The 12,494-nt window shown below is 38.7% G+C and overlaps 1 protein-coding gene across 3 annotated transcripts in view; it reads right to left on the reverse strand.

Moving 5' to 3' along the window:
- The window catches only part of MAST4 (microtubule associated serine/threonine kinase family member 4), a 276,965-nt gene that overhangs the window by 114,587 nt on the left and 149,884 nt on the right, over positions 1 to 12,494 (reverse strand). Inside the window, exons 1-2 of one of the 3 annotated variants that reach the window (XM_058043350.1) lie at positions 11,954 to 12,264; positions 7,399 to 7,479 (exon numbers count right to left, since the gene is read on the reverse strand). The exons of 1 other annotated variant lie outside the window; for it this stretch is intronic. In XM_058043350.1, coding sequence (XP_057899333.1) covers positions 7,399 to 7,479; positions 11,954 to 12,000 — 128 coding nt within the window. In that variant the 5' untranslated portion in view covers positions 12,001 to 12,264. Of the gene's footprint in view, positions 1 to 7,398; positions 7,480 to 11,953; positions 12,265 to 12,494 lie in introns of those variants that run through there. One more of the 3 variants, XM_058043351.1, reaches the window with a different exon arrangement.

Consider the following 12,494-nt stretch of genomic DNA (forward strand, 5'->3'; position numbering starts at 1 on the left):
ATGTACTCAATGCATTCTTACCCAATCAGATCAATTTTGAAGCCATACTACAAAAGTTTGAATTGTACATGCAGGCTGAGAGCAGCTGAGGCTGAAAGCAGCACATTTCAGTCATTGCTAACAAATATGTCACCTGAGGGGCAAAGCAAAGACGTCAACAGGAGCAGTCACACAGCAACTTATGATGGCTGGTATCAGGTAACTTGCCTGTACATGAAACTCTGTAGTGTGACAGCACAGGAAGGGAGAAGACCGTGCATCTTCCAATACATTTCAAGACACATCTTAAGAGTTATTTTCATATGTTAAATGCAGATCAATTGTTCAAATTGTAACCACCTCCTTGAACTGCAGTGATTTCCTAACACTACAGCATGCAGTACTGAGCTCACTAGTCTCTGTGTGGCCCCAACAGAACTCCCTGTCATCATCCCTCCTTTCCTATAATTTTGGATTTAGGTGTGGTATATTTTTTGTAAGTATTAACACCTTATGCTTAACAATTAATTAAAAATGTGGGGGAAAAAATCTACAGAGTAATGTCAGGTTTTGATTTAAAATGAGGCTATACCAAGTCATTTGTGTTTAAGACCTGTATGTTTAAGACAAAAAACATTCATAGGTTAGCCAATGAATACTTTTCAAAGTAAGCTAAGCAGCACATCAAATTAAGGTAAAAGTAAGCATTATTATGAGGGAATATCTCAGTGGGAAATACTTCTACAGTATTGTAGTTCTGTTTTAGGAAGTAGTAAAGCAGTTCAAGAAGAAATCTCCATTCAGGTAATTTCTATGACTGCACAGCCTTCAAACTTGTAAGCCATTTTTTCAAGCAGTATTTTGAACTAAAAATAAAAACCATCTTCAGATTCAGCATTCCCCTATTACAGCACAACTCCAAAATTACTGTAATTTTCAAATTCAAATTCATGTTACCTCTTCAAATTGCTTAGAAGGACTAGCATACTAAATTCAAAATTTAACATTCAATGGTAAACATAAAATATAACCCAAAAGGCCAGAAGATTTAATAAAAGTAGCACACAAGTACTTTGGGAGGATTTTTATGAGAGTTGAGGGAGAGGAGATCAACAAACTGGCATTTAAAATGATTCAGATGAGCTCTGTGTCTGTAGCTTTCAGTCTACCAGAAAAAATAACTGTCACAAAGAACTTCCTTGTTTTCTTAAGATGCACCTTATACATGAAATAAAAAAACCCCAACAAAACAAACAAAACAAACACCAAACATACACCACCCTCTCCCAACAAAAAAAAAAAAAAAAAAAAGAAAAAAAAAAGAAAAAAAAAAAGAAAAAGCCTAAACAACAAAAAAACCCCAACAACAAAACCACTCAAAACCACAGGATTAAAGCAAAGATCTCTATTTTGTAAGTTTTCTAGAATTCCATCATCTGTCCCTATAAACTAGACAGACACTCCTGTTCCTTGCTCTACTTGATCTAAAAAATACATACCTAAATCTTCCTGCAGAACAATATCAAGTAGTACAAGCCACAAAATAAAATGAAAAAGTTATGTGGATAAGACAAAGCCATATAGAAGAAATAAGTTTGTCCTGGGAGCTTTTAAAATGTACTTGAAGCCAAATCTTCATTATAAAAGAAAACTTAAGTTTCATGCTCCAGAAGCTTTACAAAGCATTATGGTAACAATACTCCCTGAATTTGCATCAGTGGGGGGGGGCAAGTAAAACATCACCTTCTTTAGCACCAGCCCAAAAAAACCCAAACAGAATCAGAAATTCACATCCCTATATCCCTCTTGGATGAAAACAAATAGTGAAGAACCTCCAGGGGACCCCATGCTCACTGATGACAGATTTGCAGCTCCTGCAGTTCTCAGCTGAACCCTCATTTACACTGGAGCAATGCCATTACATAGCAGTATGCTTATGCACGTGTAGCAGACTAGCACTCAACAACATACTGATAACTCACAAGCAAAAATCTCCTCCGCTGTGAGTCCAGAGAGCTCAGAAAACAGAAAACTTTTTAAAGTATTTCAAAAGCTGAAGCTAGAATAGCACGCTTGAGCACACAAGAGATGACGTCTGCTGAGTAAGGGGCTGCTTTTATTTAACCAATCCTCAAAACTCATTTCTGCATCATAAAAAACTTAATTGTGCAATGAAATTGTTTTTCACTTTCCATTTTCAATTTCCAATGGAAACAGCTCTCCCTTTGACCTGTCATAAGTTTTAATATGGGAGAAATAGGAAAGAACTGAGGAAAGTGTTTTAGAAGGTTAAATACATAGACCCGAAAAGAGTTAAGAGAACAGCAAGGACATAAAAGTAACTTCAGAGCAGACAGACTACTTCTGGAGGAGAAAGCCAAAGATTAATTTATTTCACCTTGAGGAACTCGTGCTTCATGGCTGATGTTCATGAATACTAATCAGATTACCTTGAGAGATGAAACAGCAGGTTTTCCTCATTTTAAAGAAAAAAATTGAGTGATTCTTTAACTCATCTTTAACTCATCCACATCAGCCATTCCCAAGAATTTCCCTTTTCAGGGTAACAAATCAACAAATCACAGCTTCATCTTTCAGCATAACCTTAACGTCAATGTACTTTGTACTGGTATCAGAAAGCAAAGGTGGAAATAAACTTTAAAGAAAAATGTCTGCTTGGGTATGGAGGTTATGTCACTGAGGAGAGAAAGGAGGTATCCTCTGATGTGTACATGTCTTGTCTTTTATAAAACCTTATGAATCCATGAAGCAGCAGTTCCATAATAAAATTACACAGAAGTTCAACTACTCTGAGACCAGAAGAGTCAAAATTTAATAGCTAACTCCTCTATGACAATTTTGCTTGAGAGAATCACATCAGGTCTCTGCACAAGTCCCTCCTCATCAGGGAGTGAGTACTAGTTCTTCTTTTTTTGCAGTATTCCCTGTCTACCTAGACTGTATGCTTACACCAGATTTAATCATTAACCAGCATGTGTAACAGCTGTCACCCTGGCTGTTGCTGAGGTCTGAGTGGGCAGCAAGTGCTGCCAAAGGCAGCAGAGTGCCAGTCCAAGCACACACTGCCGCTGCGTCCCCCCATGCTGAAAAGCGCTCCCTAGGCCCTCCTTGCTGCCGACAAAGGCCTGCTCTCACTCACCGTGGGGACTCAGCTCGGTGCAGCCACACGATCACAAGCTAACGGAGAACAGGGCAGGAACGTGATCATGGCAGCAGGGCCAAGGACTGAATGGGCAGGGCCTCTGTCATCAGCCTGGCTGTGCAAGCCCCTGAGGCAGTTCTGCCCCAGCTGCCCCACGGCCACCCCAAGAGACCCAGCCCAGCCAGCCCACACAGGCAGTGCAACACACCAACACTGTGCACACCTCTTTCCTCCTGATTACAGGAATATTGCTAAGTTTAGAAACAAAGTATTGCCTTCAGTATTGAAAAAACCAAACAGCAAATTAAATCCCTACTGTCCATTACATCTTTCGTATGAGTGTGTATGCCCCACATGCCCACACAGCATCACACAGAGCCAGAAAACATTTAAAAGCTCTTTAAACGTACTCACTTTCAGAACAATAAAGAAATCACTAGAAACTTTACTGTTCATTTTTCAACAGAAGCCATCTATTTAATTGATGATTTCATAATACAGGCCAATACAGTTGTTAGAATGTAGCTATTTTAAGCCTTCTGTCTTTATCTGATTTTGAGATACAGAATGTCATGGGGGGGGAAAAGGTGATGCAGACAGAGAAACTGGAAGAATAGGAACACACTGACCTTTTATTTCTGTATTCAACAATTTGGTATATGATTTTATACAGCTTAAATAAAGTTTCTTATAAAATTTAATAATTGAATTTTTATTTGTATAAAATTATATTTTAAAGTCCCATACTAATTCTCCCTTTGTAATAATTACTCATTCATATTACAGATTCAGGTTACATTTAAAGAAAATACAAGTGTCGACATTTTTTGGCAGTTTCCAGATATAAAAACTTACTACTAAATACCAAAAAGTGGCCAAGCTATCTGTGACACTGACATTTGTTTTACTTTCAATAAAGTGCCACAGGATGAGGTTTAATCCATGCCAGTTATACTTCTAATTGCTGCTCTTGGTAACACATACGTAATCATTTGACAACATGACCCTATGTAAAATGCAGTGTTTACAATGTTGCATTGGGAAGCAACAAGCTTCCCAAAAGAGCAGATTACATTACTGAAAGGTTTAGATAATAATCCTGATTTGCCTTTCTGCCAACTCAGCTGCAGATATGGTCAGGTGAACTGGATCTTCTTCATTAAAGAGTCTATTTAAAAAATTAACCATTAAGAAAAAAAGTATATGGGCTTTTTTACTTGATGCTTTCTTTTTCAAAGCTTAAGAATGAATCCTGTCTACCTCTTCACCAGTCTTAGCCAGGTAAAAACACTTGTGTCGGTACAGTGCCTGACACATGGGCAATGCTCCCGCTCCTGAGTGAAGGCTTTCTGGAAAATTCACTAAAATCTTTTCTTTTTTGTAGAAACTAAGAGCTATCTATCAACTGCCTTAGAGATGTTTTTCCCCCAGCTCAGTATCAGTGACATCAGGAAAGCAAAATGTTGAATGAAAAGATTTTTTTGTAGGCAATCAACATTCTGTACTCTTCAGGTTCAAATGCATGCTGTTATATTTTTTTTTAATTTAGTATTGCAATTTCCTTTATTGCTTTTACTAGAAGCCACTATAATTTCTAGCACTTAGTGTTCCCTCCTGGTCTTTTTCAAATACTTTCCCCACTCCACTCCCCATTACTGTGACAAAGGACTTCAAATTGACAAAAGTAAAGAAAAACACTAAATTTATGTTAGAAGCATAGGATCCTAAATATCCCAGTAGCTGTGCTCAGTTATTTACATCATCTTCTCTCTTTCCTTGCAAATCTACTGCTTATAATTATTAGTACTAGAACTGCACATACTTTTCCCCCAAACAGCAGTTGGAAGTTTTCAGGTGACTCACACCAAAGATAAAAATATAATGGTAAATGTGTACCTATCTTTCTGAGATCTGAATTACCACTTCATCCCCCACCCTCTCTCAGAAGTAAAGAATTGAGAGCTTCACACTGTACCAGGAGGCAGGTATTTCCATTCACAGGATGCTTCTGTTTATTTCAAAAAGATGATCATCTAGCTGGCAAGAGGTTCCCTTTAGACTACTACTGTATGTGACAAATGCTACAAGCAGAATTTCAACAAAAACAACCGCCCAAGGAGCAGCTGTGCAAGTCAAAGGCCATGAGGGAGATGAGCCAGCATGTCAGAGAGAGAGAGAGATACCACAGGAAAACCCTATCCAGTCATTCTGGTAAGGCCTGCGTGTTAACATTTCTGAATATAAGCAGAAATAGTGTCACTGAAGTAATTTCTCTCCTCCCACATACAGGAGTACTCTGAGCTAATGGAAATGCTAATTATTTATATACCCTAAAAATCAACACATTTCATCTTTCCACTATGCTAGGTCAAGCTTAAGAGTAACTAATAACTGAAACATTTGATGTTCAATACACCAGCAGCTCTCCAGCTACAGATAAATACAGCACTCTGTTTCAGATTTAATCAGACTTTAAACATTTTCACTCCAGGGAAAAAGTAACCATTCTGGCAGCCTTACATAAATTTCAGGACAAAAGAACCAAAGAAAAATCCCTATGAACTTAGACGTTTTCCAGCCGTATCAGGGGATGAGGCTTCACATTAAGCACTAACAATAATTTCCACTCTATTTCTTCAAAAAGTATCTGAAAAGTCTGCTCCCAACATCCTCTATCACAGGATGAAAAGCTCCAACTTGGCACTGTTGGGAGTCTCTGCCACCCAGAGGGGTAAACAAGGTCTGAGCTCTAAAAATACTGAGGGCTTTGTCTATCACACAGTTTGCACAGCAGCACATCCACACATCTGCAGAGGCCGTTCAGCAAGTCATCCAGGTCATACAAAATGTAAAATTTGTATACAGCTTTTTGATTCCACAAAACTGAAAATTTTAAAAAGAACACATCCTTCACCACAAAGAGAAGTGATTTTTCTGGCTGTATAAAGACCAAATTGGAAAATACTAATTTCACCAAGCATTCTATACCAGCTGATGATTTTGCTGATAATTTAACAAACATTATGAAAGTGTTTTCACTGAGGGAAAAGAGTGTATTTATTTAAATCATACTGAAAATTGCACAAATAAGGGATTCTCATACCATGCCTTCCCTAACAAAACAAAATATATAAAAAAACTACAATATTTCTTCAGAAACATGTATCAAGTCTTTAGGTCATTGCTCCATTTTTCAGTGTCATGTGAACCCTTGATAGAAGAGGTCTCACCTATTAATTTGGTTTTAACTTGAAAGTATACTGAAGCAGGTTAACACATCCAAGCAACCTTCACCTCTGTCACACTCTGTTCGAAGTTGTACCAAAAAAACCCACAAATATACTTTATTACATAATTTAAGAATGTGGTAGTTCTTATTCTCAAAGTAACAAGTGAGACCTCTGACCAAAATTAGAAGTGGTTTGGTTTTGGTTTTTTTTTAATCCATGAGCCATTGATGACTTATTAGTAACTAATTTTAAAAACTACCTTCCCTATGGAGCAGAATATCAATGACTGACACAGATGAGATCCCTGACTAGCAACTTCCTGCTCTAAAAAGAAAAGAAGGAAGGAAAAAAAGTTTTCTGTATCAGAAACATCCATCCATATTAATTTATTATAATTTTACATAATAGGAAGAATTACAGAGTATTTTCTACCAACAAACATGGGATTTGAAGGAAGAATGGGGTGAAAAGGATATTGTATATGGCTGTTAAGGCTTATCTAGAACATTACTGAAATAGAGGTGAAGCTTAAAATCCTCCTAGTCCTGAGGACAAAACAGTCCTACCAATTACTGAATATGATTTTGTGTTCTTCTGAATCATTCAACTCACTAAGCACACTACTAGCCCTCACTTAAGCAAAAAATAACTATGTGTTTCATGAATCACCCTCATTTCTGAATGCACCTTAAGCTTCTAAACTTCTCACATAACAGAACACAATCATGATGATCACAGGAAGCCTATAAAACCTATAAAATTTCAGATACCCTCCTAAGCAGTCAAAGCAACACAGAATTATACATTAGTATCTTGAGTCTGCATACTAGGTCTCAAAATACAGATTATCCTGGGGGTTCTTCCATAAAATACCTACCTTTAGAAAAGCAGCTGGTCAAGTAAAACATATCTTGGCAGACACATACTTAATTTTTATTATTTTTCAATTTTCCTTTTGCAATATGTTTTGATCATTAAGTTTTAGATGCAGAAGAAAACATCAACAATGGAAGTTTACTTGCTTACCTCCAAAAATGAAAAGCGAACAGAGGACTGCATGGACTGCAGGGGCTTGTTGGGGTTGGGCTCAGGCTCCTTGGGGTGAGACTGCAAGTTAAAATAATGTCATCTCTAGTGAACAGACGGTTTAGCAAGAGTTGCATGTTTTAGTGTAGGAGTTATGAAAGGAGTTTCGGATAGAACCAAAACATGACCATCCTCCTGAATGAAGTGATTGACAGTAGCCACACAGGTTTTGACTTAAGATGAAATTGATTTAAATAAAAATAAATATGAGAGCTGGTGTTGATGCATATGCTTGACTACCTCAGACTTCTTCCAAGTACAGTACTTGTGTACAAAGTCTCAAGAGGGGTGAAACATGGTAATTTTTTTTAGACATCTAACTAAACAGAACACACAGATTGGGTGTTTTCCCCTCTTAAAGAATCTTGGGGGGCAGGGGTTTAAGTTTTTTATACACAAATCAGATTTATCAAAACAAAAGGAAAACTAGAGCTGATGATAAACTTCCACCAGCAATATGAAAATTATAATAAAAATTTCCAGTGTGAGAGCCTAATTTTCACTTACTGAAAATTAGAAGTGCTCCAGTTAGCCTCAATTTCATTATGAAATGCTTTCTCACAAATGTCAAGTTCTTCTTTTAGGTAATCAAACATGGATATAAACAATTGATCCATAAAATCCTTACTTGAGCATTTGACTTCAAAGGTGTCCTCAAGAAGTTGCCTCAAATCCATTTCCGTTCAAAAGGTTTCTCAAAAAAACAGCCGGCCACAGCCAGATTTCAGAGATGCTCCTTTAACATATACTCATCCTATCATATGCACATAAAATTCACAGGGAAGCTTCTTTTAAAAAACATGCCCATAGCATGCCTCTCACGACAACTCACTTTAGCTGTCTGTCAAAAAGAACACTCTGCGCAGACTGAGCGAAGGCAGAAGCTTATGGGTAACTTTTTCAGCTCATCTTCATAAAGATTTGTTCTGCTTTGTAACAGACCCTTGCAGGCAGCACTCCTGTCCTGTCCTCAGTGGAGATGCAGATGGCTAATATGTTATGCATATTAGGTCCATTTTTTTCAATTATGTAACACTTTGCCAGATATTAATACACTGCCTTCAATATCTTTCAAGGTGGACACCTGATCCAGGTTTTTTCTGAACATTTCAGCAGGAAGATTACTACTGCTTCTAGAAAACATTAAAAATACAATTTCAACAATGTACATTTTTGTAACTGTTTCCTTTTTGAGATGCCTTGGAGAAGGCCCAAAGTTTGGCAGAGACATGCACACTGAGACAAGGATGGGCCTGTGCATAATTTCTGACAAGGCTACTGTCTATGAGTATATTCCTCTTGCTGCTGGCTGTGCTTCCATAATCTCTGAAGAAGGTGCACAGAAGAGCACCAGCAGCTGAGTACAAGCTAGTTTGGCTTTAACTGCAGACTACCTGAGCTAGCACAGCAATACCTTTGAGCTGACAAGATACATTAAGAGCCAATGGCTCAATATATAACTCTGAAAATGGGTAAAGTGAACCCAGGTTCATACCAGGCAGCCCATACAGGCCTGCAGAAAAAGGTGTGGATCAACAGGCAGATTTCGGCTGTTCAACTGGAGCAGTCTCTGTTGCATTGCACTGTACTGACCTGCAACAACACGCACTGGAAGGATCGTTGTTTATGTATGATCACTGCGGTACAGACTTGTAAAAACTGCTTTTGTATTTCTACACTTTATCTGCTCCATCTCTTCATCTCTGCTGCAGCAGGGCGGGTAGTTTTCAGTTGTCCCCTTTTTGTCCACCCGTCAGTTCAGGCCAGGACTGACTGTAGGCTGGAAAACCATCCTGTGCTGCACAGTCGGTGCTTGCACTGCAATTCCTGGGGGCACTGCAAGGTAAGATACGGAGGCAGGCCATGCAGACCACCACCAGCCTCCATCAGGATCAGAAGTAGTGAGGAGAAGCTGGAACTGATCCAAAGATAGTCCAGGTGGAAGGAGAAGAGAACTGGCACCAACTTGCCAAAAGCACAGGGCTGCAGCAAAGGGAGAGCAAGGGGACTGCTATGGAGTAACCACTGGGGACAAGGAATCTACTTAAGACAGAATGGTTAAAAGGAGATGAAAAAGCCAGCTCTGGCATTGAATAAGAAGAATATATTAACTTCAAAGCCCAGACTGAGATCCTTAATTCACCTTGCTGTGAAGAAATCCTGGAAATACTCTAAGGCAAAGGGCATTGCCCTTCGTCCACTGGACAGCTCACACAGAGCAAGCAGAAGTCCTACACCAGCTAGTAGCTAGCTACTCATACTCTTCCTCATTTTCACTACTGTAACACATCAGAGTCCCAGTAATGACACAGAATCTGAGAGCATCCAATATCAGATGTGCTAGTACTATGGATCTAAATATTCCTACTGAGCAATGATACTGGTATGTCAATCCAGTTCTTCCATAGAACTCACTCTTCAGCTTTGCTTTTTTAAGACCTAAGAAAACCTGTTAAAACAAATTATCACAGTGCATGACAACCCTACTTCTTACACTTACTAAATCTGGAATGCTTTATTTTGGATTTAATATTCTTTCAAGGAGCTTTTTGCAAGTAATGAATATAAAGTAGACAGACTGTACTTGCTACTCAGGGAGACAACATAATTCTAGTCCCAACATTTAAACCTTACTGAAAGAAAATACATGAGACTCAGGGTGAGAGGAATAAATTGGATTTCTTTCCCCTCTAGATATGCTCTTCTTTAAATGATCTCAATTAACAGTTTGGGAGACATGATTTAAGTCTGCATTGACTCAACTCTGGAAATCATGAGAGAATGACTATGGAAATCATTATGTCTCAGCAACCAAAATATGGTATTTTCTTTTCTCTACAGGTAAATCAAGTTCAAAAAGTAGCAAGTGTGATGATAAAAGTAATTCAAATATATGGAAAAAGTAAATATATCCAGACAACATTTTAGCAAAAAAAAAAAAAAAAGATCAATACTGAACTTAAAATGTAACTATTAATGTTATCAGTATTAAATATTTTGAAAATATGGTAAAGCAAGTGGAATTATGTTAGGTTACTGTGAAAAAGGAGGAAGCAGTAAACAATTACTTCATATTATAAAAACACAAACATACATTGAAAACCATGAATCCTTTTTCATCCTTTGCAGCTAGTGATGCTACTCTCACATGATGATTACATAATTCAGTGAAGATTGACTTAAAAATATTTCAATTGCCAAATCTCAAAAGAAGTATAATTATCAATTATTCATGGAAACCATTTTAATGAGATCTTTGATAAGACCCCTCCTCCAAAACTCATGAGAAATTAGTAAAGATGGTTATTTCAGAAAAATATCTGGAGCTTAGCCTGCCCACAATTAACACACACTATTCTTACCAGAAGATGCCTGACTGAAATCCAGAATTTCTCAGACATTTCACAAATGTAGTTCTGGAGAACCAGTATGACATCTACATTTGTTCCTTGAAATAAAGTCCTCTGTCACCTTCAAGAGATTATTAGAATAAATTATTTGCTATGCTGCACACTTACCTATAGTCCTCTCTTTAACACATGGCAGATGCCAGAGATAATACCTTTCATAGCTAAATAACTTTACTGCAGGCATCTGCAGCATTCAGGGTTTTGTTGGGTTTTTTTAATCCAGCAAGAATGGAGCAGTTCCAGGGAATACTAAAGGATCTGACGTAGCCTATCTATTTACCTAGATAAAATTAGCAAGTTCTCATGGCTGTAACATGCATACAATACATGCCTGACATGTCAGTGTAGACTACAGGTAAGTATGTATAGAAATATATATTTGGCTCAGACTAACCTTTCTGGGGTAAATATATGCTGGCATTTATGAATAAAAGACTACACTTACTATCACTATACATTAAAATTACACGTGTTCATTTAGCTACTCTCTAAACAGCTGAAAGCACACAAATTAGTTAATCAGTTTTAAGCAAGTATAAGTAAACACACTGCTAAATTAGGTAAACATACTTACTGCAGAAATTATCACGATTCCTCCAGAATGTCAATACAGGTCATTAGTGCAGTTACGCATGTAAAATATATCTTGTTCCTGATGAATTTTCATAAACAGTATTTTTATAATGGTTTAATCTCTTGCAGCGCTCTCTATTATTCAGCACAGAAAGAGGCCTTTCTAAAAGGCAGCACCGGGATAAACAAACAGCAACGGAGAGCTGAAGAGAAAGACAGACACCATGGCCTACTGACAGATTCTTCTCCTACAAGCTGACAGTGCTTCATGCACTGAGATTCAGTAACTTTAAATATACAGAAACGCTTTCTTTCCAAGCACACTGCAATATCCTGGCTCCAGGCTCACACATTTGCTGAAACCAACTGCATTGCATTGAAAACGTGCTCCTTCAACCTGGAGCTGCAGTGCTCCCAGGCTGTCAGCACAAACGTATGTTAAAAGCTCCTGACTGCACAAAAGCCGGCATCATGCAGAAACCATTAAAATATTAAAGACAGACAATACTTACTCCAAGGTCAGCCCTGGAATTTGTAGCCTTTCCCGCTGGGCTTTCATTGCTGTTATGTGTTACCACACTCTATTGTAATCATGACACACATTCACGGGCAGCATTCTGGCGATGACAGAGAGCCAAATGAACCACTATAAAGGAATGGACTGAGGATCTCTTGGGGGCGGGGGCAGGACCGCAAGTTGGGCTCCCTCCACCTCGAGCTGTCACGCAGAGCCGCAGGCTCCTCTCTCAGGTTGGCGGCAGCGCACGCCGCGCCGCTTTGGCGGAGCGAACGGCACCTCAGTTGTGCACACCGAGTAATTCATCCCCGGAATTCCGCAGCAGCAGCCACTGCGCCGGCACACACGCACACACACACACGCACACACGCACACACACAGACACACGGTGCACCTCGGAGGATGCAGCGTCCCCCTCTCTCGCTACGCCAGCCCACCGCGCTAAACAGACGCTATGCTTCACACAGCTTCTCTCGGCAAATGTCCAGCGTTCGCCACCCCCTCCGATCCTGCCAAATAGGATTGAGCCATCTTCT

The sequence above is a fragment of the Melospiza georgiana genome, chromosome Z (genome assembly GCF_028018845.1).
Source record: "Melospiza georgiana isolate bMelGeo1 chromosome Z, bMelGeo1.pri, whole genome shotgun sequence".
NCBI classification, from domain to species: Eukaryota; Metazoa; Chordata; class Aves; order Passeriformes; family Passerellidae; genus Melospiza; species Melospiza georgiana.